This window comes from Synchiropus splendidus, chromosome 4 (assembly GCF_027744825.2).
Source record: "Synchiropus splendidus isolate RoL2022-P1 chromosome 4, RoL_Sspl_1.0, whole genome shotgun sequence".
Classification (NCBI taxonomy): Eukaryota; Metazoa; Chordata; class Actinopteri; order Syngnathiformes; family Callionymidae; genus Synchiropus; species Synchiropus splendidus.
In genome coordinates this window covers 14297538-14325451 of record NC_071337.1, presented here as the reverse complement: position 1 = coordinate 14325451, position 27914 = coordinate 14297538, and the positions used below count along the sequence as shown (strand labels likewise).

Sequence of the window (27914 nt, the reverse complement as noted above, 5' to 3'; positions counted from 1 at the left end):
CGGAGATTCTCAACTCTGTGACTAAAAAGTGGGTCGCAGAACTTTTTCACTGTGACAAAAATGCTGACAAAAATGAGGCTTTATTTTGAAGACATACAAGCTGTAAAACAGCTGAGCAACACATTAAAGCAAGTATACACTGTAACTTGCATAAATATAAAGCTACAAAGTCTTGTATGTTTACAAAGACACATGGGATCAAAGAGCTCAGCATTATCGCAGACATTTTCAGAGCAGTGGTCTTGTACGTGAGTGCCTAAACTGGGACGCTGGCGTCTGTAGCACAACTGCCAGCGTTGCCTCCTTGTGTGAAAAAAAAACCAGGGTCGTGACAATACTTGAGAAATCTCACCTTTGATCTTCATCTGAACAGGAATTCCCAGCAGCAAAGGTAGCTAACAAACTTCAATTATGGTCTTAGTTTGAGTCACAGCTTGTCATTCAGGAATTATGGTGGCTCCGAAGCTGGTCACGACCACTGCTTGGATCGTGGACATACTTTCGTCACAGAGTTAACGTCTGAAAGTTACTGCAGCCAATAGGGAAACCACGATATTGCACACAATTACAATTTCCTTTCCATGGCAGACATGACTCAATGACTGACAAGAGCTTTACAGAAGTAGACAGATACACTATCTTAAAATGCATCAAAACACGTCGAATCGAAGCATGTGTCTGTGCGTAATTCAGTTGTCAGTCAGTGGCGGACTGAAGCTGACGCTGGTTTTGTTGGAGAGTATGAAGCCATGTTTGTAGATCACTAAAGATCAGAGCGCCCACGGGGGCGAAGACTCGTTTACCTGTGTGGTCCAAATATTTGTAACGTGTAATTCACACTGCAACACCCGCTTATTATCTTTTAAATGATGTAATGCTTCCTGTGAGAACAGCCTTTCTGAGAGGGAAGGGGCACAAACAAAGCTGGATCTTGTTTCACCTCTATCACACAGATAAGCTGCTTCCGTGGAGCAGAACTGCATGGAAAGTTGAAGTGTGTATTGGTGAATGGGAAGGAGGCAAAAATGGCCAGGAACCTCACTAGAGATGATGTCACTCCGTGGCCACAGATGATTGTAGGGGTTTTACACAGGGGATAGCCAGTTTCTGTCGTGAACATGTGATGAAAGTCAACTTCCCACTTTTATGTGACTGATTATTAGGCTGACGCTTGCTTGATCAGTGACGTCTGTACTTGGCAAGCACATTGAAAGAATGTCACCATTTCCCATATGTTAAATATAGATCTCTTCTCCTGGTTCAGTTGTTTCATTTAAACAAGAAACTGAGCATCAAACTGACTGATCATCCACTGAGATCTAGACTCTCTGGCTTGTTTTTAATTCAACGCATCAGCAATCGCAGAGGGTTTCTCATTGAGAATGTTTACCACATGTCCCCGCTGTGTGAAAGGTGATACAATGAGACTGTTTCATCAGAGCGGAGCTGCTGGAGTCAGTGCTGGATTGCTCAATGGTTGTGTCACCAGGAGGCTGGACTGGTCGGGCGGAGCTGGCGCTCAACATCACTGGAGGCTCACTCACTCTCCGCTAGCGCGAGTGTGAGGCAGCCTCTGCCTTTTCTCCCTCTTTTCTCTCTCTTTCTCTCTTCTGTCACCTTGCGTTTAGCGGATTATAATCCCTCACCAATAACTCTCCACTGGATTACGCATCACCGGAGACTGTTTTTTTTTTTTTTTTCCACGATGGGGCGCGCACTTGGCGGCGTGTTTTAGCAAGTTAAAAGACTCTTAACGCGCGTTCTTGTCTGCAGCGAAGCTATCGGGATGAACTTGCAGTGGAGCAGTCCGGTTCCGAGCATCCGCGCCGGGAGGGCAGCGCACAAGCGGCTGGATTCTGACGACCATCCGCCGGCTAAGTGCGCCAGGCTGAGCGTGGAGTCGGGGGACTCCCCGGTGCTCGCCGCTGCCCCCGGTTCTCCAGTCAGTCCGGTCCCCCACCCGGTGCCAGCCGCTCACCAGGGTCCGTCCCGGATCGGAGCGTTCCTGCTCCTTCCTCTGGCGGACAGAGACAACCTGCACAGCGCCATGAACACCGACACGGGCGACGAGCTTCTGTGCAAGGTATGCGCAACCCCGCCATTGTGCAATTTCTCTGAATGAATGATGTTTCAAGACGCTGTTGCTCAATCCGCCAGTCTCATATGTCACCGAGCATTCTCACGCAAATGTGTCGCCGCATCTCCGTGTCCTCACGACTCTGATACATGCATTCCAAAACTGATCAGATCCCGATAATCAATCTGGTTTCTGACACATAGTTCTGCGCGCTGAGGTCACCACGTTTGTACAGCAACACAAGTGAAACACAGCAAAACCATAAGCGCGAGTTGCATGAATGCAGTTTTCTGTTTGACTGGAGAGGAAACAATCAGAGAGGCGCAGGAAGAACCTGAATGTAGGCGGAGTACCCGGAGAGGAGCAGGGCTATATAAAGCTCAATGGCTGGCTAGTGAGTTTGAGTAGCTTTTACTGACCCTTTCATAAGCGCAACATTGAAGTGAGAATAACCTGTGTTTCACCGCTTAGCTTAACATTTTCCTGAACACAGGAGGTGACTTGATAGAAAAACTATGAAAGAGCTCCATGATCTGAATGTATTGAAGCCCATTTACAGATACATCAGTCAGATATAGTCATTTCAATTCATATATGCGCTCTTTAGAAGCCTGCAAACTTTGGTCCTGGATTAAACATCTGACAGTCACTGCAGCAAAAATAAGCATATGCTGCATCATCCATCAGCCTCATTGTTAATGACGATGATACAAGGATTTCAGTGCCGTGTGAAGGTGGATGCATAAATGAAGTATCTACTGGGAGGGAAATAAACCAGTGCCCGTTCAGCTGACGGAGGAAAAACTCACCACCATCACCCCCCCCCTTTATTGTCTGTGTACTTTCACAAGATGTACTGTGCACAAAAAAAGCTGTGAGGTGCAGAAGTGCAGATGAAGCTCGACACATCCATGTGCTTCTGCTGCTGCTGCTGCTGCCTTCGCTGCCTCCAGGCTGCTCAGCTTTGTTGATTTATAAAGTTAATTACTTCACGCTTTGGTGATTCATTTGTCATGCTTTTGCAAAACAGCTTATTGAAGTGGAATTAGAGCATGTCCCACGCCTTTTTTCAACTAGCTGCCAGATTTTCATGGTTGTTACGTCCAATGAAATTAGACCGAAAACAGGCTGACCCCCAGAAACAGGAGGAAAAAATGATAATACGCAAATAATAATAAATTCCAATTTACCTATTTAAGGCTTTAAACCAAAATCAAAATTCCTGAGTTAATTCCCTTTTTTCAGACAGAGTAAGCATTATAGCAGTAGCCATGAGCTCTGAGGTTTGTGTTGATAATTGGTTGAGTACGGCTAGTTTGTGAGATCAAAACTGGCCTCATCCTCTGGTAAATGTGCCATTTATCTATTCATGTAGATATGACACTAGCCAGTACTGTAGATAGTAGAGACAAACAGCCATTACACTGTAGGTATATGTCATATCTCCAAGGCGAGTAGCATCAAAGTCACTCACACAACAGGTCGAAATACAAAATACGGTGTCAATACGGATGAAGGGAATGAACACTCCTTACGAAAAAGTTCTTCCAGGCACACAATGCAAGTCTATAAAAGTTAAGGAGATGCCCATTGTGGGTAGCCTAACACAACACTTCATTTCCACTGTCATAGTTGGGTCGATTGTATTCTGAATTTAAAAAAAAAAGAAGAAATAAACACTATCCCGCAATGTCAAACTAGAACCCCACATTTGTATACGGTCAATACAGCCATTATTAATGTCATTTAATAAGCAGGCCATTGATAAATTGGCACCAGCCCCAACTCATCCTGACAGTCTCAAAATGCATTGCAACAGTTGAAGAGTAGTACAAATGTTTAATCCAGTAAGTGTTCATGAACATCAAAATCTACAAGTTTGATTCCCACCATCGTGACTCCTCTGCTTCATCCATTCCTCGTCCTCAGGTCTACAACATGGGGGTGTATCAGGAAAAGGTCAGAGCCTATGGGATCCTGCCGCCTCACAAGAATGTGGCTGGCATCAGGGACATCATCCTCGGCGAACACAAGGCTTACGTGTTCCTGGACAAGGATTTTGGGGACATGCACACGCTGGTGAAAAGCTGCCGCAGGCTGGAGGAGGGGCAGGCCTGCAGACTGTTTCGTCAGGTGGCGCTGGCCGTGGCTCACTGCCACCAAGCCGGCATCGTGCTGGGCGACCTCAAGCTGCGCAAGTTTGTCTTTGCTAATGTGAAAAGGTGAGAGCCGTTGGTTTTGCATACTTATATCAAAGGGCACGCAAGCTTTTAACTGTTTTCGCCGGTTCTTGCAAAATTGAACTTTGAATAGCGACAATCATTTCACTAACTAGCTCGAAAGATTGTTTTCTTTTTTTTCTTTTTTTCTTTTTCCAGCGAGTGTTTTTCGTTCGGCCCTATTGTGCATGCATCTCCAGAACGCAACTTGAGCTCAATGCGTCTCGAAGACCTAAATACTTATAGAATTGGTGGGATGTGATGAAAGCGCGAGCAAACATGGCGAGAGCTGATGCTCGCAGGCCATGTGTGCGGATACCATCGTGGGTAGAGTAGGAGGTTCTGTACTTGTGGAGGCAGACGGCACAACTTCCCAGATTTCCACCCTCGCTGTCTGTCTATCTTTTGCACACTTGATGTGTCTCTTTGTAACACAGTGCGTGCTGTGCGTTTGTGTGGTGGGTGGCAGTTTGGCAGAGCTGCTAGACGAATCCGGTGAATGAGACAATCGGCCCCTTCTGTGGTCTGCATATTAGCATATACTTATTACTCATTATTTAATAATGAATTACATCATTACCCTGCTGCGGAAGGATTCCGATAAAGACCCTTTTCCTGATGGTCTTTTATCCATGCAAGCTTTGAACCTTCTCCCACCCACCCACATACAAACTCCTACACAGACGCACACACTTAAATATCTGCATCTCAGCCAGGGCTACCACACTCTGTTCAGCAAGACACATAAACCCTGCTTGTAAAACTATTTGTCGCCTCCTTGCACTTGCGTCACTCGCTTTCCTGTAAGAGCCCCCCCCTCGCCCCCCTTGTGATTTTCCAAAGGCTCTTTTATCATGTAGACGTTCCTCGGCCTGGACCTCTGGCTTTTATTCCGGGTCAGATTGAATGAATGTAAGCAGACAGCCAGTGAGAGAAGTTAAAGTTAGTTGTGTCGTCTGAGAGCTACAGTATATGGCTGCAGAGAGATGAGTCACTGCGCATATGAGCTGAGGGGGAGAGAGGGAGGGGCTGCATACTTCACTTTGGATCTCCGTGGGTCCCTGTGTGCGTGTTTGTGTACGCGCTCGTAGAGCTCACAATTTCAAAAACTGTTCCAGGCTTGCTCGAACTCTCACTGCGAAATACTTCAAATGAGAGAAAATTCAACGCAACTACATTCTTATATGTGATATGATATAATAAATGTGCACAGAAATGAAGTAGAAAAACACTTAAAGAGGGCACACATCCACAAGAATCTCTTTTTTCCCCATTTACTCTGTCAATATGACTCAATAACTTTTTTAGAATTTAAAATTTCATTCATAGCAAAGAGCTCATTGAGACAGCAGGTGGCAGTGGTGTTACGGAACTCACTCAGGACATTGTTGGGAACTGGTGCTGCTGCTCCTGCGCAAAAATGCCAAAATCAATTGAGACTACTAGGTCCAGACAGTAACTCAGAACACCACCAAAATGCAACCATCTGTTCCTTGAGCTATTCTTAACGTTTCCCGAAAAAGTCATTGATTCCTGTTCTTTTGTTTTGGAGTTATTTTGAAAACAGTCCTCTCAAATTTGTCACACCTCTGAATCTTCTGTCTTTAAACAATCACATGGCTGCTCCTCATGGCTGCGCTTGTTTTATCATTATTGTTAAGCAGCTACATGGTGTTGTAGATGTCAATACAGAGCAAGTTTGCTAACAGGCGAGCCACGAAGTCAGCTGATGTTGGTTCAGAGAGGCGTGCCCCATTCTCCAGAGTGGGTTGGGGTTTTTTTTCTCCTGTTAATATTTTGAAACCTTTTGCTGCTTTATAATTCTAATTTAAGTTAGTAAATAGGTTTTCAAATTGATGTTTTTTCCTAGTCTTAGAAGAGCATTTAAAAATGTTCATTTTATTTAAGGTTTCTGAATGAAATACAAAAGATTGAAGAAAATTCTAGTATGAAAACTATAGATCAATAATATTAATGATTTACTGTTAAAAGATCACTCGACTCTCGCATTTTTACGTATTTTGAACTATTATTGTAAACTACAGTACAGTATTGCTGTCACTACTATATTGAATAGTTCTATTGTTTCACATTCAGAACGATGGCTTGTAAGAAGTGACTTTAATAACAATGTCCAACCTATTCCACAGAGAACTGAAATGTAGATCCGTGCGACTCTTTCTGATGCGATTCAAAAACAAAGCTATGGACTGTGATGACAACGCTTCATAGCTATGTGACATCATGGAAACGCAAGACTCAAAAACAATTTTCCGGAACGGTTAGGCTTCAGCACAATCAAGGGCGCATCAGCATCAGTGTCCTTGGAATGTTGCTCTTTTGCATGACCACAATTTTCTCGTCATACATTCTTTTAATCAGCGTTCTTTCAGTCCTTGGCAATCAAGTTGTGATGCAACGACCTGGCGAACAATGAGTCGCCGGAGCCAACCGACTGAGAAAGTCACAACAATGTGACAGAGGCGGTCTCCGCTAAGGAGCCAGTTTGGAGCAGGTGACTCGCAGCCCAAAGCATGCAATGCTTCACTGCTGGGCCGGCCTTCCCGTGCGTCACTGCCATTTGAGGGTAATTATGGGATGGCTGGCGCCGCCAGTGAGGGACCCAGGTGCAGATAACTGCAGCTTGAGAAAGAAGCAGCAGAGGAGATATGTGCTCTGGACAGAGGGATGAGTCACTCTCTCCGCCCATTTACTCTCTCTGTTTTGTTTCCATTTCTGTCTCTCCTGCTGCTGACTGATGTCCACCACTATTAAATATCAGCTGCTCTCTATCCGGCTGCTCCTTCCATTGTTGATTTTCTTGCAAGCATACACTCCGACAGCAACGTTGATACAACTCAACCACTCTGTCAGGCAGAAATTATCATTCAAGAAAATTTAAATTTTACGTTGGGTGCTATGATTTCCAAGGATCCACATGACAATTAATAAAAACATGTGTATGTGAAAATTTTTCCACCCAGTTGGACATAACAGTATGTAACAGTTCCTGGTTTGGTTCTATAAGGCAGAACTTCCCCTCCTTCCCAACTCTTTCAAACTGAGTCTTGCTCTTTTGGTCACCACCAAGTCTGTCAATTTCAGCATGGGCTTATATATATAAGCCACTACCACCACCTGAGGCGAGAACTATTGTCCGAACTGGACTTGAGAGACCTAAGTACCGCTCATACTCAGAATCAACAGGAACACATCGTCTGCAAAAAAGCAGAGCTGAGATCGTGAGGTCGCCAAATCAAACACCCTCTCCCACCTAAAATAAAGGTGTGACTAAAACCAACCACAAATGATGGTCCTGGTGGAGTTTGACCTCACTAGACACAGTTCTTTCTTAAATAAAAGAGTGAAATAACAAAGAGAAAAAGCAGTCAGTGGATCTCGTGTGGCCTCAGCCAGACATACCAAAGTCTGATTTAGATCGAAGTGAGCTACTATAAAACCATATGCTCCTACACATTCCACAGCCTTGCCCAGCTAAATCATGTCCAGTTGTTAAGTGAGTTGGAGAGGTGTATGATGGGATGGAGTCATCTATTTATATGTGTTTATATGAACACGTGCACTGCAGGAAATGACTGAAAATGTGCTTAGGCTACTCAACGTGGGCACTGTTGAGCACGTAGACAGGTCTTCATAAAGTCATTGTGTGCTGGTGTGTTTGGCTCAGTGGCCGTCTGCGCTTTATCTGAACACAGTTGCTTTTTCCATGACATCATCGCCGACTGTCACACAGATCTCTGAAAACAGTTCATCAGCCCCACTATAATATTTTTATCTCCTTTGTGTTTAACTTTGTCTCCCGTCGTCTGTGGAGTGTAAAATAGAAACGATGTGAAGTACAATACGAAGCAGATACTAATGAATGCAGTACAAATGAAGGAGCTGAAGTTTGGTGGCACAACATGGGATTGCCAAGTGACTCAACCTAAATTCTATTAAATCACATTTTCTGCATTAAATGGGAAGACAGAAATTACTGTCTGGATCCACAAATCCTTTGAAGGATTCATCAATGAGTGTCAAAAGGCAGCAGCTGCTTTATAACTTCTCATTTACTGTGTGTTGTGTGAGCAAGTTCCAGAAAACCACTGCCCCCTGCTGTCCATTTGAGCTCATTTTCTGTTGTTATCAATAAGATTTCAAATGCTTTAATAATAATAAACAGCAAAACATTCGCCGGTTGACTCAAGACTTGAGTTTTCCCGTTATATTTGAGCTGTGTTTCTCCCCACGTATTCACCACCTAACAGCCAGACTTGTGTTTTGTCTTGCTCCAGGACACATGTAAGGCTAGAGAGCCTGGATGACTGTCGCATCCTAGAAGACCCAAACAACGACTTCATGTCAGACACCCACGGTTGCCCCGCCTACGTCAGCCCAGAGATCCTCAGCGGCTCTACCCCTTACTCTGGTAAAATGGCCGACATGTGGAGCCTCGGAGTCATGCTGTACACCATGCTAGTCGGCCGCTACCCCTTCCATGACCCCGATCCAGGCACCTTGTTTTCCAAAATTCGCAGAGGCCAGTGCTGTCTGCCAGAGGGCTTGTCGCCCAGGGCCAAATGTCTGATCCTGAGCCTTCTGAGGAAAGAGCCCAGCGAGAGACTCACTGCAACAGAACTGCTCACTCACCCGTGGTTCCACCAGCCGCCCTCGTCGCAGGAAGTGGCGCCCGGTGAACAGGAAGTGACCACGACTGAACAGATGGTGCCATCCTTTGACGTAGTCGAGGAGGATGACCTTTTCTGCTGACAAGACTCCGGTCAGCTGATTTGGCTGTGGGACCAAAACAGAAGACGAGGGATTCATTTTGACTTTCTGCACTTTTCAGAGACAGTAGTTCAAGCTTTCCACGACAACATTGTGTACTGTATATTGTTGTACATATGTTACTCACTAAGGGCATTGTTTTCTACAGTGATAAATCATTGTGTTTCTGTGTGTATGTGAAACGTTTTGGTGCTAAATCAAACAGACGAAGCTCATAAACAGCCCGAGTCTGTTGACAAAATAGTGTCTCTGGGCTGACAAGGTAAAGCAACAGTAACTGCAGTTGTCAGACAGACATAGGATGAGGGTGTAATGGTTCTCACAAGTCCAAATCTTGCTAACACGTTGGAATTAATATGCAGGTAAAGTTACACGACAGAACAAGACACGCTAATACTCCTGTGGCCTCACTGCTTTAGAGAATCTGTTAAACCCCAAGAGATTGCAGTCATATATATCTTCTTTTTTTTGCCCAGCAGCCTCTCATAAGCTCCTACACCTTCTGGTTGATGGTGAGCAGAGTATCACAATGTTGTTCCTCTCACACTTTGACCAGACTTCAGGCTCTGCCAGCTGACTCACTCGATCTCCTCAGTGAGGCATGTGTCACACGTAACAAGAGTAGGACGCTGTCTCACTGTCAGTCCGACAACTTCTCCCAAAGCGATAAGTATTAACAAACCTCCCACCAAGAATTCAGAGTGAGAGAGTGACACCATTACTGGCACCACGTACTGCATGGCGTAGCGACTAACCACATCCAGTTCATGACCAATTCGGGTTCATTACTCAACTGCTTCCAAACCAGAAGAGAACAGATAAGAGACTGTGTCAAACTCATGGCTGCTGGGGCAAATCTGGCCGGCCAAGTCATTTTATGTGGCCCATGTTGGTGGTTGATCCAAAATGAAAGTCAATGCACATTAAACCTATGGAACAGAGATAGGTGATGTCAACAAAACTATGCTAACTCCCACAATAGAAAAACATTATTCGGAAGGACAGCTGGCACTAAGCAAGTGGATGTTTGAGCCTCAGTCCTATGGTGTTATGGGGTACAGCCATTCAATATTTTGTGTTTGTGTTAGTTTGGGCCCCCTGCTTTATAATAACTGCACTGTTGCAGTGCATTATGGGAAGTTCCATACAGAGCTTTCATTGTGGTCCATAAATATGGAATATATAGTTATATTATGCCCGAAAGTGGTCCACCAACCCAATGGTCTTGAGTTTGAAACATCACAGCCAATGAGAGTTCCCAGATCACTGCGGCCCAAATAGCCAGGAAAGGTCTTATTCGAACGCAGGCCTTCGCCCACTGAACTGAAAATAAACACAGAAAAACATGAAGGTCTCAATTTAGCAGGGATTTTTTTTTTGTTGTTGTTTTCTATCTGTCAGAACATTAGATGAGGCTGAGCGACTTTAACAAAGGGTGACTGTGCTGAGCGTTGTGCCCGTATCACTGTGTTATATAAACTGAATAGCTCTGAATCAGTGGCAGTCAGGCGCTATTTGATGTTGCTCGTCTGATGACTCAACACTTGAAGCGTGTCTGCAGAGCCCTGACCTTGGCTGGTTCTGTGTTTTCTCTTTCACCTCTCGAATGGGAATTTCTCCACCTTGACTTTTTGATGAGACTTTGTGGTTTCCAGCTGTCAGACAATGCAGTGGATGGCAAGTGAAGGCCACTGTCCCCCTTGTACAATCACTTTGACACGGTCCAGATTCTTACATCTGGACTGGAACTGTAATCATCTTCCACTTCCTGTGTAGGATGGATAACAATTGAAATGACTCCAAGCAGAGACTAATATAAGAGAATAATGAGTTCCAGGCTCGCACTGGTGATGATGAGTCACGCGGTCATGTGACGACTAGAGTAAACGGAGACGGGTGCACAAACTTTGTATTGCACTGTGAATTATACATTTGAGACTAAACCTTCAGGCAACGACAGGTTTCATGAGAATATTGTAACAAAGAAAAGTATGTGTATATGTATATTTGTGAGAAAATAAATAAAATCTTTTCTTTTTTTTTACAAATGAACAGAAATGCTTTGCTTTTCTTTCCATACTTTACCTCTTGTCTAGTGCTCCTAGAACTACAGGAGTGACAGACACTGTGCCTCCAAGTGACTTAATATCAGGTTAGAATTTGCATATACCACAACCAACAGGTACGATCCTGAAGATCACATGATTCATCAATGTCTGTAGTACAAGAAATTAGTGAAACGGAAATGTTAACATCACTAAGTAATAGTTTGCCGTGTGTTAGAACAGTTTCTTTGAGGCAGAGAGATCCAGGTCACTGCTGTAGGTGAAGAGCAGGTAAAGTTAAGGTAGTAAGAGGGAAGAAGGAGGTGTTTTGGTCAAGTTACTGCTTCACTGGTGACATTAGCCCCACTCCAGGAGGCCACTGGCCCTGACTGATAAAGACAACATGAGTGTGTCCTTTTGCCAAGTAAAAGCCTCAAGGGTGTACATTTGCTGAAAGGTAGCTTTCACCATGGCGTATTTTGAAATCTAGTTCACAAAACAAATATTTTTGTAATGTTATGAGGTCATTTAGAAGGTTGTGGAACGCAGGAGATTGTAATAAAATATGTGCATAACAACAATAAATTCAGAGTAAAGAAGATTTTAACAGAGCTTATAACCAAGACCACATTCTAGATCTGAAAAATCACATTACATTGGTTTAAGTTAGCAGAAAGCCTACAGCTAAGCCAGAAAAAAAAAAAAAAAAAAAAAACGTTGGACATAAAATTAAAATCATAATAATGCTGAGATTTTTTATTGTTCTAAGAATCAAACTTAAGTTGCTGTCATGTCATACACCCTTTTTGCAGTCATTGTTGCTCATGTCTATTACAGACACCATAATAAGTGTAGCACACTGAGCTTCTTTATCTCCTTGTTGCTCAGATATTTATCCGCTTATTTTTCAATTCAGTGTACCTTTTGTTCAGCAACATCACAATAGATTCCTCCATTCCTCTGTACTGCAGTACACGTTGGATTTCAATTTCATGCGGACACAAGAGATCACAGGCTCACCTCTTCAGTATAAAAAGTAACCTTTGATTTTGCTCATTGCCACATATTTCATCTTCAAAGCGCAACAGTTGCCTAGTAATAACTAAGAAGTACAATGTGCACAATTCACAGGTGGACCAGTAATAAAAGACATATGCGTTGAGAGCCATTCACAATTTGATCAGAAGGCAGGCAGCGGCCCACAGGCCTCGCATTTGCCTTCAACAGACCTTCAAGGTCATCAGGAGACTATGTAGAGCTGTGTGTCGTCAGCATAGCTGCTGAAGTTATTCTCACTCGCCTGATGACGCCGAGGATATAAAACTAAACAGGACAGGGCCTAATGTATTTGAACCACTTCCTGAGGGGTGGAAGGTATCGATCGAGAGCAACCTTTAAGAGCCTGAAGAGGAACAGGAGCACAGATCACGTTTCACCTGCCGGTAAAATCCAAAATAGACTTGCAACTTCTTCCGTTCACTGGCAACGCACAAATACTGCACACTGTACGCACCTATCTAAATTTGATGGCGGATGCGCTCTCATGTGAACCTTTAATGAGGAAGTGCACTGAAGTAAAACTGCAGATTCAGACTCGCGTAGAACCCAATTTGAATAAGGGATTAAAGCACTTTCAATGTTAAAGTAAGATAAGAGTCTGAAGTGCCATGGCTCTTTTAAACATTGGGCTTTTGGTTTCTTCACTCTCCAGTCTTTGTTTGCCCATTAAAGCATTTTAGTTTGTGGTGGAGCAGAGAAGAAAAGTAGGTTGGGTGTTGTGAAATCTATATTGTGGTTGTGTGATCTCACCCTTTGCTTTCACCACGTGTAAACTTTATCCTTCCTGGTGAACTATTTCACAACACTGTGATTCTGTCAACAACAGGTTCAGCCCAGGGAAGCCCTCGCTTTCTCAGTTGTCACACTACTGGTTTATTTTAGCTCAGTATGTTGGTAATGTTTGATGGAAACCAGAGAAATGGGCAGGTGTGACTTTCCGCTCCTCACACACCAACCATGCAAGGAATTAAAAAATGTCCCTTAATCTGTGTTCAGTCTTAGAATCCAATGTCACTGTAACTATAAGTGGAATACGAACTCCATTTTTTTCTCAACTGGAACAACTGTTGGAGCCACCATATTGTTGAACTGTTTGCCCGAGCAACATGGTTATTTTCTTAATTTAATAGTTAAAAAAGTTATTTGTTTTGTTTTGTTTTGTTTTTTTCAATTTATTGATTTATACAATTATTTATTGTAAAACGACCGGATACTTAACTATTCCATAGCTCCAGTCACAAAAGCATCAAAATGAGTTACAATATGACACTGCCATCTTGTGGACACATTCTGAACTGCCTGAAAAAAACACGAGCATAAAAGGAATGTCCTGTCAGTGCTGCTGGGTGCATATGTCAATAAGAGTAGAAAACATCAATTTAATGAATAATATTTAATTTAACTAAGAAAAGGGGAGGTTGTTTGAGCTGAAGTGGCATGACAGACAAAAAAATCCAGCACATGTAAGAAGAGTTTGTGTCAAAGGATGTGTGTGAGCCCAGCACCCTCTAACATTAAGTTGAATCTTGACAGTGACCATCTGTTTATTTCCTGTAATAAAACACCAATAACATTATTATAAGAGTGACACTTCACATTGATGTTTATGAGACTCCATAGTCACTCTTCCGGACAACTGGAATAAAAGAATCCCCCCAGGCTCGACATGGTCCAGACAAAATTGCAGCTAAATGACAAGTTTTTTTTTTTACTTTTTTGCATCTGTGCTGTACTGTAAACTCTATTAAGCACTGACATGAAATAAAGATCATTTATTTGCAGCTATTAACCACCTAATTTGGGCAGTTTTATTGCAGGCGATTATGACCCATCACTGACGTCCCACGGCTGAAGCGGCCTTTTAAGGCTTCCTATAATGCCGTTATCACTGTTTGGTGTCCCGCAGCAAAAAAGTAAAGGGTCCAGACTGTCAAGTTATTGCTGCACAGAGGGCACATGGAGATGATATTCCCATATTTGTTGCTTTGTTTTGTTGTCATTTGTTGGTAAACGTAGTTCTCTACCAAAGTGATGTGTTGGTGAGTTTTACGGGAACTAGAGAAAAGCTCGAGGAGCTGTCGCTATTGTTCTTTCGTTGAGGAAATATACCAAAACGGCACAAACCTGGCATCTGACATTAGTGAGGCAACAGATAAGACTCGTCATCTGAGAGGTTGTAGTGGCAGATGCTGTAGCAGGAAACCTACACGTGACCTCGAGGTTGTGAGCGCCCCCCAGAGGGCCACGAAAGTTTGTCTTGTTTTACACCTCTGGGCCGTGAGACTCTCAGTTTTAATACATTTGCCACATATGGTGGCAGTAGTTTGCCATTGAATTGATTTGACAGCTGCAAATCTGTGATAGTTACCAACTATTGAGAAGTTCTTGAAAAGAAAAATGAAAAAGAAAGCGATAAACCTGACAGCACCTGTTGAAGCAGTTCTCAGAATTATTTAGAAAAGTTTATGATGATGCTTTCATTTAGACTTTACTTACATTGTCTTAAGAGTTAATTTTAAAAGAAAATATGTAATGCATACATATATTCATACCTTTATTATATCTTATTTTGAATTTTATTCATGATGTTTTTTCCATTTTTCTCAGCAGTTAGTATCAAGTGTATTTTTTTTTGTTTGTTTGTTTTATGAATATGACTGGCATCTGTTTCTGCTGCTGGTCGGATTTTTCGGTGACAAATAAATATCTTTGCGCTGGTCACATGGTCTCATGTCATATCTACACCCGTGTAAGTAGATATTGTTATTGATCACAAATGAAATCAAGAGTCATGAATCAGTTCCATTTCTTGAATGGGCCCCCGGGGCCATTTGTTCTAGGAAAGGTGGGCCCCGAGATCAAAAAGGTTAAGAACCGCTGAACTGGAGCACTTCATAGCAGTGACAGGGGCTGACGAGGAAGTAATAGAAGCTACAATGGTACATGCAATAACAAAGAATTGCAAGTATTTTTCAGGTTAACAGGGGTAGTACGTGGCATGCACTGTTCTGGAACCCTCCTCCAGACCACCTGGAGGCGTCCCTAAATGTTCCCGGAAGAAATGTACCCTGCATGTCTCCTCCCTCAGGAAGGTGTTCTGGCCAACTGGGCGGAGTCCAGGAGGCAACCTGACCAGCTGCTGGAGGCACCTCAGCTGGCTTCAATGGAGGTTCTTGCTTTATTTCAGGGCGAGTACAGTCACCACATGGACAAAATTCTCCTCAACTGCTTGTGTCTGCAGTCTCGCTCACCATCCAGCCATAGTGACCACAGGTGAGACTTGGAACAACAGAGAATACTGAACTTTTGCCTCAGTAATACAATGCTTATCTGCTCTGACAAATCCAGATGCAGGTTTTTTTTTATCATACTTAAATAATGCATAATAGTTAGCTATTTAAAATGAATGATGGTGAAAGAACAAGAAAACAAATAACTTACTATAATAGATAAATAATGACAGTTGTCAGAGCTTCAACTACAACTACAAGACGTGCACAATATCTTTTGCTAACTCAGCACACTTGGACCTGTTTCAATGATTTTTCCCAACAGGCATTAAAACATGCATAAACATTGGTTCCTAAAACCCAGCCACATTCTATGTAAAAAAAAAAAAGATGTCTAATCTTCACCTTTACTGGTGGAGAAACACTCACACCAGTGGAGGGATTAATAACAAGAGAAATAATCCAAATTGTCTCACAATGACCTCCATACTTTACAAAGGCCATTGCACTGTGCAGCTGCCAGGACTTCATTAGGAGGGAACAATGGAAGGGCTAATCTCACAGCCTCTTGCACCGAGGTTTAACAGTGATTTAGCAAAATCTGCACAGAAAGCAAAGTCACATCTCTTCCCATGTTTTAGAGATAAATGTTGCCTTTCATCTTAAGATGAGATTAATAATGTATTTACAAGCCACAAAGATAATATCAAATGATACTATATATATATATATATATATATATATATATATATATATATATATATATATATATATATATATATATATATATATATATACGGCACATACCATAAAACACATAAATAAAACAAAACAAAAAAATCAAACAAAAAAACAATACGTCTATGATTATTGCTTTAATAAATCAGCAACAAGTGACGACAAAATAAAAAAGACATTTGACCTTCCATTAGAAAAGCAATCTGCCATTCCCACTACATCCCATGGACCATGAACGTGCTATGTGTAATATAAGTGCACGTGCAGGTGTCCACAGTGAGAGTCAGTAAAATGTTCAGCAAACGATTCTGAGCAAAACTGTTGCAACACCAAAGGCTTCTCACTTTGCACAACCAACTTTTATTCCTGTGATGGGTTAAGCTGACCCGAAATATTTCACCCTCTTGGCTTCAGAGACAAGAACTGTGACTGATGCTTCAGGAATTTTTCGTTTAATTATTGTGATAAGGAAATACTCTGTGATAACACTCTACATACACAACCAAAGTTTTTAGTGGTGGCTGTCAAAACTGGGTCTTCTGCTTCCAAAAGTGGGAAAGCAGTTGCTTGGTAAATGTTCTGGAACAGTAACTCGCTATAATTTAAAAGCGTGGCTCCGTGATGACTCATGATGACTTGCGACAAGGTGACGAAAAGTTAACCTTCTAGAATCTGCACCAGTCCTCCAGGAAACAAAGGAGGCTTTGTGCTCCAATATTTCTCGGTGCAAGACCATCAGACCATCCCTTTTTTTGTGGTCACTGCAGCAGTGTCTCACAGTTGTGGTAACATCTGCTGCCATTTTCCAGACATATGTTGTCGCCTTTACTCTTGTTATTGCTGCTGTTACTATCATTCTGATGTTTACTGTGGTTGTCACATGGCAACAAAGTGACATTTGTTAACACTCTCCAAACATTTTATAAGTGAAAATGGGTGCCGATAAAGCTGCACTAAGACATTCCCTCTGATATAACATGCTGTAAACACCTGTGTTAATCAGAATTAAGCCTTGAGCCTCACTAACTCCTGCCGACTGACGTGACTCTTTGTTCCACTGTTATCGTAACCAGACCTCGTGAGGTGCTAGAACTCCCCACGTTCACTGAGCCACCTGACTGGGAATGGTGAAATCGCTCGTGTGTTATGTGACTGCTTCACTCCAGTGTGCACCTCTGCCATTTTGAATGACATCAGGCATATATGGCAATAACAAAACACTGTGTCCTGTTCTACTCTGTTTAAGCTGTCCATTTCATTTTCCCACGCTCATTTCAAATTGTTGTAATATTTTGTTTTGTGTTATGTAGTGTGGTGCTGAGCAGGATTCTTTACATGCCCAGCGTGTCAGACAGTAGTTGACAGCTGAGGTTGCAATATAAGACTATAAGGCAGTGGTTCCCAAAGTGGTTTGCAGTGACAGGCTGTAGGTGACAAGTTAGGGGGGAGGTGGACAGGAAAAGACATCCAAACAGCAGGAGAAGAAGGCAACTGCTACAGGGTTCACATGTTATACTGTGATCGTGCAAGCAAAAGGAAAGATGGGAAATGACAAAACACCTTGAGCAGTTGTCGCAACTACAATTGTAGTTCGATTGTATGGTGATTTTATACAAATATAAATAATAGATGAGCGCTGGAAAAAAATGGAAATATGATACACTGTAAATAGCCAAATTCAAAATGTCTTTTTCTTTCAAGAGCCAAGAACCGCTTATAAGACCGCACACTCCGACATTCCAAATGGAAACACAGAGCTCATATAGTCGCCTGCCTTCAGTGGCTAAAGACACCGCCACCGAATGATACAATAATGACTTGACCAACATGCTCGCCAGCTCTGTTGCCTCAGGTGAGTCTGCAATTACGACCTACTTGCATCACGGTTTGAGGATAGTCTCAAAATAACAGTCTCACGGAGCCTTTGAGATGTTGCGTCATCTGCTACCCATCTATCACTAATGAGAAGAAGCGAAAACACATTCAGATCACTTCTTCTGCTTTAACTGGCCATGCAGTTGAATATTCTAGAGCAGGGGTTCTTCACCTTCTTGATCTTGGGGGCCCACCTATTCCAGAACAATTGGACCGGGGCCCAAGTAACAGAACTGACTCATTACTCTTGATTTCATTTGTGTTCAATAACCATATTTCATCTACTTACACGTAAACAAACCAAAACTGACATATAACCATGTGATCGCCATAAATATTTATTTGTCATCGAAAAATCCAACCAGCAGCAGAACCAGGTGCAAGTCAAATTCATCAAATTTACTAGAGAATTTTTTTTTAAACATTTGATGCAAACTGTTTAAATGGAATAAAATTAATATAATAAAATATTGTTAAATATAAAAAATATATATACAATTTAACTTTCAAAATAAACGCTACAGAAGATATAAGTAAAGTGTAAATGCCATAAAATTTTTGAATTAATTTTAAAAACTGCTTCGACAGTTGCTTTCATGAACAGTTTTTACTCTTGTGTAGGTGGGATCACTTTCTTCATCATTTTTTTCTTTTCAAACTTCTCCATACTTGGCAACTATCACAAATTTGCAGCTGTCAAGTAACTGCCACCATATGTGGCAAGTGTATTAAAGCTGAGCGTCTCGCCGCCCTCACGGCCCAGAGGCGTAAAAACTTTATGTGGCCCTCCAGGAGGCGCTCGCAGCCCTACCATGGGCCTCGCCCCTATGGTTGAGCATCTCTGTTCTAGAGGTGTTTTGATAAGCAGTCAATACACTATAGGAAATGTTCTGAATATTGTAAGAAAAGCTAGAACCAGATCCTTAGCAGCTTTAATGGTGACTGTCAGACACACACTAATAAAAAGGTGGTGATTTTTAAAGCCATTTATTTGCTGTGCGAACAGCATTCTACACACTAAGTGATTTGAATTCCACCCACATCGTACAGTATATTTCAGTGACCACAGAACTTCATTCAGATGGTTTCAACGCTCACGTCTATGGATCGGTGTCAGGTCTCAGTGATGCCACCGGCGTGAGCTCAGGTCAGATCCGGTCATGATTGTTTTGTGAGCCTTTTCAATGAGGCTGAGTTTGTCTAGTTAGCTGCTGCTACTCTGCCGGTCCATTGTCTGAACAGACAGCAGTGAAAAGGAGACGTGTTCTCCCACACACAGGCCCTTTGTCTCTGCTAATGAAGCAGCTTAATGGCCCAGTAACCAGACAAAGAAAACAAGTCATGTTGGTTTAGAGATAATCGTTCACAGCCAGCAGCACCACAACTTTGGAAAAATATACATTTCAAGAAAACAACAACCTCAGCTCCCTCAGTTTCCTGCTTTAGATTACCTGGAGGCTCGTATAGATTTTTAATGCCAACATTTGAATGAACCTGCCGGTGTAAACAAACAACCGCGCTGTCACTGCCAGCAAAGAGACACAGAGGAAGTCAGCAAAGTACAGCCGGTACCAGCCACCTGTTTGTTTGCCTCCAGGCACAGAGACATAATAAAACACAACATTATTGGTCTAATAATCCAAACAACTGAGTGCTGCACAGAGATCAGCCAGAGCAAAACAACGGAGAGATCATTCAAAATGCCACTTTCTGCCACAGTTGTTTGTGGTGTGACTCAGTGACCGTCAACAGGTCTTATCCTTGGGGGCCAAATCCAGATTTATACACTCATAGTTAAGCGAAAACCAAATTTGGCTCTAAAGAATCAAAGTTCATCTGCAGCGTTGACATCTTGAGCTGTGAGACCCAAATACACAACAAGTTATTCTTTTAAAGCGAAGATTACAAACGCAATCGACTAACCAGGAAATTGAAGATGCGTTTGCAGGTCAATACTCTAGTTACCTGACTGTATCAACCTGTTTGCTGACGTTCATCTGTCCACTCGGTACACACTGAGAATTGATCAGAATTAGATGTAAAATATGTGCAGGTCAACCTGAGTCAATAAGCAAAAGTTGCAGTCATGTTCAAGGCATGTGGCCTTGGAAACAGATGTTTTATTGGGTCACTCTGATGCACCCGGATAACAATGACTGTAATGATAAACAGTCAATTTATCAGATCATTGACTCGGACGCAGCCAGATAAGTATCCACATAAGGAAGCGTTTGTGATGTCGCAGCAATAATAATTAAACTATGGACATGTATTGTTTGTCCCTGGTATGAGGACCGTCCTCATCCAGTCTCTAGTTAATGTGTCTGTATTCCTGAATGATGTTGCGACGGTGGTGCGATGGAATGAAGAGCAGGCATCCCACTACACATGTGATCTCTCTGCCTCTGCCTCCACGACCCTCGGGACGTCCGCTCGCGGCACAACGTAATTGGCGCCCAACATGTGGCATGGTTTGTGGTGGCCAAACATTCATCGTGACGTCGCTTTTTGATCCTTCGATGTCAGCTCTTCCTATGATTGTGAAGCAGAATTCAGATTGTTCTCCCACTAATAGGAATGGGTGGGTGGGTATTAGACCATGGTGAGTGGTTAGTTTTACCCTACTGATGATGTGTTGTCGCAATCGTAATCCTGTGTTGCGAGACGTCTGCTTTTTCTTTCTCATTTAATTCCATAACTGTAATTTTTTTTCATCCCTGTGGCACCAAAAATGGTATTGGGTATCAAATATCATCATCGAGACAGTGCATCGTGAGGTGGAGAAAATTACCCAGCGGTAATAACAACAGAGACCGACAGAAGCCTGAGACCAGACGCAGCAGCAGTACATTCACTATCTGTGAGTATGCAATTCTAAATCAAGCAAATGAGGATTGAATTTTTGGGAGCATGTCATCTCTATCTGATGCATGATGAATGAAACAATCTTCATAGTGTGTCTGATGTGCTTCTTGAGATGAACTCATTCACATCATGGCATAGCTTCAGCGCCTTGTGACCTGCTTACAGCAGAAACTGAAGTGGATTCTGTGGCATGAATAGTTTTTCAGGGTTCAGTGCAGAGGAGGTGAAATGCAAAGATCTACAGTCTTTCACTGTGTTCAACCATTCCTCACCCCCTACAAAGGGTTTTCATTTGGCCTCATGAAAGCAGGACATCTACATGTCGGCTGGATCATCAGGTGAATAAAGCATATGCACCGAAGAAGATCCCAAAAGAATGGATCATTATTGCCGTGTTTTTGTGGCAATCGCTCGGTCTGTGAACTGTGACTGCCAAAGGTTTTTACCAGTCAAGGCTAAATGTTGTCAGAGGAAAGTGGGCGCTTGTGGATCGCAAGCTCAACCAGGATCTACTCGACAAAAAACAATCCAAATTGGTTGGTTGGTCATTGTATTCATAATGACTGTCAGTGTACAATCATTGTTGAATTGTTGAAATATTTTTAACATTTTGAGTTAGCAGCTAACTGTGTAGTTTCCTTTAAATACATCTGTGTTCTGTGGTCTCTTTAACATGACAATAATTTTACATCAATAGTCATGCGCACACATTCTTTCTATATCACATTTATATTTGCCGATTTTTGCCACATAAATCCTGGTTTTGCAATCCACAGCTTCCCAAAATGGTGATAGCTTTTTGGCTATCGATGACAGGCCCGGTGTTTTTCACCGACTGACCGATGGTTACCACCAAAAAAACTGTGTTATCTAGCCATTTTTCTGATAACTCCAACATGGGGACTTCAGGTATTGATGACGTGACGTGAAACTGCTTTCACCTAACATAGCAAACTTTCATATCGGGACATGGCACACAAAGACGACTGGAAATTAACATAAGGACGGAATGAAATATAAGACCTCCATGATGATAAATCTTTGCTTTTCATTCCAATTATTCACAGGTTTTCAGAGGTTATTCACCAACAAAACAGGGACGTACAAAACACGACTCCACAGAACATACACACAGCGTCTACATTCATTGGACACAATGCAGAATGTGAACACTGCAACATCAGCATCAACTGAGATCTCATTTATTTTTGTTCACTGCGAAATTGGGTTATTAAATCAGGGAATGCTGATCTGGACAAGACTCTGACAGGACATAACTGGGTCTGATACGATTACACAGCTGCACGCTGGAGGAAAAAAGATGCCCATAAAGAGAGCAGGACATTTATGGTCCACATCCAAATAGGCATCACTTAAATTCACATTATTTTGCATTTTGTGTACTCCATGAAACTCACACAAAACTAGGAGTCGCACCTGCATTCATAACCCAACACGCACTTCCTGACACTTGTGCTCATCGTTTGTATTGTGTTTTATTCATTTAGACTTCTCTTAAATCACTTTAAACGTAAACAAAGATTATATAGTATATCTGTCCGCTTACTACAACTCTGCCGAGGTCGGGTCATTGGGGCAGCAGCTGGGCCAAAGATGCCTACTTCCCTGACTTGAGGCCAGGTGGGTGAGTTTAATAAACTCATGGTGAATGTTTTTTTTGTTTGTTTTTTTAAAGGGACCCTTTCCCATACATATCAGAGGATTTTCAAACGAATCTGCCAATAAGAATGTCGACTTGACAGCCAGTATTGGACCCTGAATACTACACAGCCCAAACATAGCAATGGCTTTAAAATGAATGATCAGTAATAAATTCCACTTCTTAGGTTAAATAGCAACCTCAGATTACAAACAGCTATTGATAACACTGCATTTTTCTTTTTAATTTGACGTTATTTCTACAGAGAAATATAGGTCATCCCATTCATTTTCATGTTTTTATGAATTAATATTTATCCTTTGTCTGTTTTGATGAAAGTTTCAATGATGTTGTTCAAATATCAGCAATATTTAGTCAACCCCTGAGTTAAATCACAAAATGCAGAGACAATAGAGAAGTGCAGACATCAGCATGCACGTAGATAGCAACCATAGCCTACAACCAAATCCAGTTTAAAGATAAGCTTTGCTCAACCATATCAGTCCTCAAGCGGTACAGGTGATACAATGACCTGAGCACAGGGTTAAAAGACTCAATACAGTGGTACCTCGGTTTTCGAACGTCCCGGACTTCGAACAAATCGGAGTTCGAACAAAACTTTTTTGCTTCGGATTTCGAACAAAAATCCAGAACTCAAACACCCCCGAAAAAAGCTGGTAAAAACATAACGTGCGCGGGCCGATCAGCTGACCCACGACGCGCTTTGTTATTGTGTATAACGCAGCCTCTGTATGCAGATGTGTCCCGTTAGCTACATTTACTGACTGATATTTTTCTTCATATTGAGGTGTGAAACCTTTCCTGTCTCCACACTGGACCGTGGTAGAGTGTCACAGGGGAGGTGCTCCTCGACACCTCCGAGGCTGGAGCGCACACTCCAGGGTTTGATGTCCTGTTGTGGGCTGGAGCTGGGACAGGGATGAGGCGAGTCTGGGACAGAGCGTGACTTGGTTTATGACTTTGTCACAGCCAAACTGCACAGAAGCGCACATTCAGAGCTGGACACGCACCGGGCACCTCTTCACTCGGCAACCCCTCCCACATGCAGCGGCCACACACATAGAGGAACAGCGCACCTGCAGCAGACACTCTACATTCACTCCTACAAAAGCCTATTTTAAGGCTTGGAACGCGTCATTTCTTTTTCCATGAATTGTCATGGGAAAATCGATTCAGATGTCGAACAAATCGCTTCTCGAACGGCCGTCTGGAACGGATTGTGGTCGAGAACTGAGGTACCACTGTACTTATAAAGTACATGCATAAACAAAGACAGTAAAAGTGAGTTGAAAGTTTTAATAAAACAAAATGCTCAACAATAAAAAGTTATTTAACACCGACTTGTGTTTGCAAGTGCCTCATTATTTTGTAACTTTGACACCTGGTTCACCAACGTTCTAGTAGAACACACTCACATTGTCAGTTCTGATGAAACAGATGTAGCAATACAAACAATTCTCAGTCAACAAATTCACCCAGAGAACTACCAAAGACTTCTTGAAATAAAAGCATGCAGTTGTGAGGCAACGTTTGGATTTCTAGCTGTACATATTGTTACATTCATGAGGATAAGATCTATTCAGTTTATATTGAAGCGTGAAAGAAAGAATTCAAGTTTCTTCCCTCACATTTTGGAACACTCACAAATGACCCATAACCCTAAGGACTTAGCTGAGTTTTTGAAAGTTTACCTCCGGAAAAAAAAAAAGTTTTAGTTTAGTTTTACTTGCCATATTCAGTGGTTTTTCCAGGTCAACACTTCTCCACCAAATTGTCAAATACAGTTCCTCAACAATTGTTGATGCTGAACAGAAGAAACATGGCTCATACAAATGAATCATGTTAAACTTGTGAAGATTAAAAACAAGCTTATGCTAAGTAGTAAGTAGTAAAAAAAAAAAAAAAAAAGGACAACAGTTGGTGAGGATTTGTGGCAGGAGCTATGGAGAGGAAGGGTCCACGCGTGGGAGACTGTGAGCCCAGAGCTGCCGACACACCGCGGTCCGGCCCAAGTGCTCGTTCCTGCGCTTCTCCATCACCGCGTCCTCCAGACTCTGGAAGTGCAGCACGTGCGAGCGTTTGTCGGACAGGTGGACCTTAAGCTGGTAGGGCCGCTCGCCGATGCGGACCTCCACCCCCGTCTTGAACTCCCTCCTGGCGAAGCGGCACCACGCAGCGAAGCACTCGGAGTTCCTCCAGCTCAAGTCCCGCTCCTTCAGACCCACCTGCTCCACGGCGTTCTGAACCACCACGTCCGGACTCAGCGCGCGGAAGCGGTAGAGCTCGTTGACGATCCGGCACCGCCTGCCGCGGCTGGCGTCCGTCAGGAAGCTGCTCTTCACCTGGGCGCGGTGCAGGTGGACCACCTGGAAGTCTCCCACGTACACGGCCCAGTGCGGGGACTGACCCGTGGCCACGAACTCCACCAGGTCCCCCGCCTTGCACTTGTTGAGCAGGTTCTCCGGGGAGTACACCTCCGGGCTGCACCGCTTCTCGAACACGCACTCGCCCCGGTGGTACACGGCGCACTCCACCTCTTCATAGCGGCTGTAGAGCTTCTCCTCCTGGCTCGGATCCTCCTCATCCACCGCGTCGTCTTCGTCGTTGGAGAAAATATAAGAGACGCCGATTCGGGAACCGTCGTCCGGATCCGCGCCGTTTGGCTCCACGGTGGGAACTTCAGCGTAACTTTGATGCGACAGTTTGTCCACCTGGTTCCCCATCACGCAGCTCGGGAGCCGAACACCGGGTCACGACCCACACACTTCGCCTCTCTGTCCTCCATCAAACGCTTCTTCTGGACTCCAGACAAGAGCCAGCGCGGGTTACGGCGCGCCGTCAGTCCAACAAGTGTAGAGCGAACAGCAGGTGTCGCTCGGTCCAGCCGCTCTTCTCCTCATAAAACAACCAAATAAGCGATTCAAAGTTGGAAACGAATCGTCCGCCCGTGTTCTGACTGTATCGGCTTAAACCCAGTAAACGCGAGGCGGATGCGCCGAGACTCGTCCGCGACTACACACACAAACACACACCCTTTAAAGCGGAAGTATCCGCCTTTACAGCCAGCGGCACCTTCACCTGAAGCAGTGAGCTGGGTCCATCCCGGGCGTCGAGACACCCCCAAAGAAGTCGCTCTTTCTTATTAACACTCTGCCGCAGAGGAGGGACATGGCTGGGCCAGTGTGACCCCCAGGAGTTCCGAGCAAAACTACCAAAGAACTGTACTGTTTTTCATCATTCATCACCATTTCAGTTCCAAATCAGCTATTTTTGTCTCTTGTTTTCACTGCCCCTTTTGCATTTTCAGTTACATTCTTTGTGCTTCAAAAAAGATGGAACAATAGTTGGGGAAAAAGTCATAAAGCACATGAATTAGTTCTGTTCGACTGTTATTCCAATATTTATGATTTATATTAAAAACATCAAAATAAAGTATATATATATATACCACCACAATAGTAAATGTAAACATATTTAATACACAGGACCATTAAATCCTGACAACTTCAACTGTGGGGCGACTGGGAATCCAGGAAGCCAATGATTGATGAGAATAAAAAGTGAGTGCTAAATCAGGAGAAGTACATCTTATTCCAATCTGCAGCAAACCCACCCCCCTCATTCGGTCGTTCCTTCAGCTGTCCCATCGGCATTCAGGCTGCCTGTAGTTCTGTGAGCAGCAGATGAGTTCCTGTCAGTTAGTGAATTTCACGTGTTTTATTTTTGGCGAAAACCCTGTGCACCTCTACATGGCATGTTCTGTTTTCTGCCTGTTGTGATCATTCCACTTATCACAGGTGATCATGCAAGATTTCAGGCAACAAGGACTAGTTTCTCAATTGGTGCTGCTGTATTGGTGCACCTTGTTACAAACCATAGTCTTGTCCAAGTCTCTACATATGCAGCAGGCACTGGCCCACAAGTTCAGTCACGGAAGGGTAACAAGTGTCAAGTGTTTGATAATGTTTATCATATCAGTAAAATTTTTCCAATGCCATATTCCACTTTTCAACTTTATAAAAATTAAATATCTTTAATGGAACTGAAAGTAGACACCTTCTCATTTTTTTCATATCATTTTACTCACAGTAAGTGATCTAACTGAATATGCTACTAAACTCTGTAATCCAACTGTAAGAACTACATTTTGAAAGAAACCCACCCAACACTGCTCCTAAGGGGATCTAACGGTCCAGAATCTGATGGACTTCTCAGCAAACAACGTCCTCTTGTACCAATGAGGTGCGCAGACGTTCCACAAGAAGAGCAGTAGTCAAACACTGTACACATGACCTTGATCTGACCTCTCGGTAGAGTCACAAAACATCATCAGCACAGGAGAACAATTCCTGCTGAAAATGAGTTTCTCTTCCATTTCTCTGGAGCTGGCTGGCAGCAGTCGCCAAGCAGCATGAATGGCACCAGCAGATTACAGCCAAGGCCTCGGGGGCCAAACCCACTAAGACTATCAGCTTAATTAGCCGTTTCCCTGGAGCCTGGCTGCCATTTTCTGCCCAGCATAATCCAGATTAAATGATTTTGGTGGTTAGCAAAAGTTCAGTCGGTGCAAACAATCCACTCCGTTGTGTGACTCTCATAAGACTCTGAAGATGAAGATATCAGAGTCCATGTGCAAGTGATCTGAGTTGAATGAAAACAACATATTAAGAGTTTGTATTCATTTTACCAAGAAGAACAACAGCCAGTGGTGAGCTTGTAGAATACATTGTTCATTTACCATATATTTTACTATTATGATTGTTTAGTGGGTTAAGGTGTATTTAAAAGTAGTTTAAAAATAAATCCATAACAACATGGGAAAACCAACACTTATGACTTAAAATATGTAAATACAGAATTCATATACAGACTCCCCAGATGAGATGGGTTTTAAAAGAAATGGGTATATTGTCAATTCCCTTCAGCAAGAAGGTAGTGATCTTTCTGGAAATGGTGATCGAGACATGGATCAGACGGTTACTTTTTGGCGGTGTTCTATGTGGCGAGAATATGGGGCTACACCAGGGACAGAATATAGGAATTGAAAAAATATTGGCTGAAACATTTGTATTGAGGTTGAAAACTACAATGGTGTTAAAATAAAAAAAATAAGAATATATTTTTATATTTATTTTTTCAGCCAATATTCTTTTTTCTTCCATTTCCAATGCAATTCGTCCCTGTTCTAGCCCCCCAGTGTTCTGGGTAACTATCCACAATTCTCTTTGCGCTGCTACATTTCTTCTTCATTCGCCATATGTGTTGCTCATGCAACCTCCGGAATGCTACCGACACCTGCCTCTAAATCAACTAATCTGAATTTGCCAGTTGTTG

The 27914-nt window shown here is 42.9% G+C and overlaps 2 protein-coding genes across 3 annotated transcripts; one reads left to right on the top strand and one right to left on the bottom strand.

Annotated features, from left to right (window-relative positions):
• Nucleotides 1-232: 232 nt before the first annotated feature.
• On the top strand, nt 233-11531 carry trib1 (tribbles pseudokinase 1). 2 transcript variants are annotated; one of them, XM_053863678.1, is made up of 4 exons: nt 233-391; nt 1774-2083; nt 4007-4299; nt 8595-11531. In XM_053863678.1, exons 2-4 carry the CDS (start codon nt 1787-1789, stop codon nt 9067-9069), a joined length of 1065 nt encoding a protein of 354 aa, XP_053719653.1. In that variant the 5' UTR covers nt 233-391; nt 1774-1786; the 3' UTR covers nt 9070-11531. The 2 variants fall into 2 exon arrangements, with proteins under 2 accessions (XP_053719653.1, XP_053719652.1); XM_053863677.1 differs by lacking the exon at nt 233-391 and having other exon boundaries at nt 1534-2083.
• Nucleotides 11532-22365: 10834 nt separating this feature from the next.
• Nucleotides 22366-25676, bottom strand: lratd2a (LRAT domain containing 2a). Its single transcript, XM_053862836.1, has one exon. The coding sequence runs from the start codon at nt 25301-25303 to the stop codon at nt 24521-24523; it is 783 nt and encodes a 260-aa protein (XP_053718811.1). The 5' UTR covers nt 25304-25676; the 3' UTR covers nt 22366-24520.
• Between the last annotated feature and the right edge of the window lie 2238 nt (nt 25677-27914).

Coding starts and splice junctions, on each gene's coding strand:
- lratd2a (XM_053862836.1), bottom strand. CDS start 25,303: ATGGGGAACCAGGTGGACAAACTGTCGCATCAAAGTTACGCTGAAGTT.
- trib1 (XM_053863678.1), top strand. CDS start 1,787: ATGAACTTGCAGTGGAGCAGTCCGGTTCCGAGCATCCGCGCCGGGAGG. Junction 2,084..4,006: donor GCGACGAGCTTCTGTGCAAG/GTATGCGCAACC, acceptor CCTCGTCCTCAG/GTCTACAACATGGGGGTGTA. Junction 4,300..8,594: donor GTCTTTGCTAATGTGAAAAG/GTGAGAGCCGTT, acceptor GTCTTGCTCCAG/GACACATGTAAGGCTAGAGA.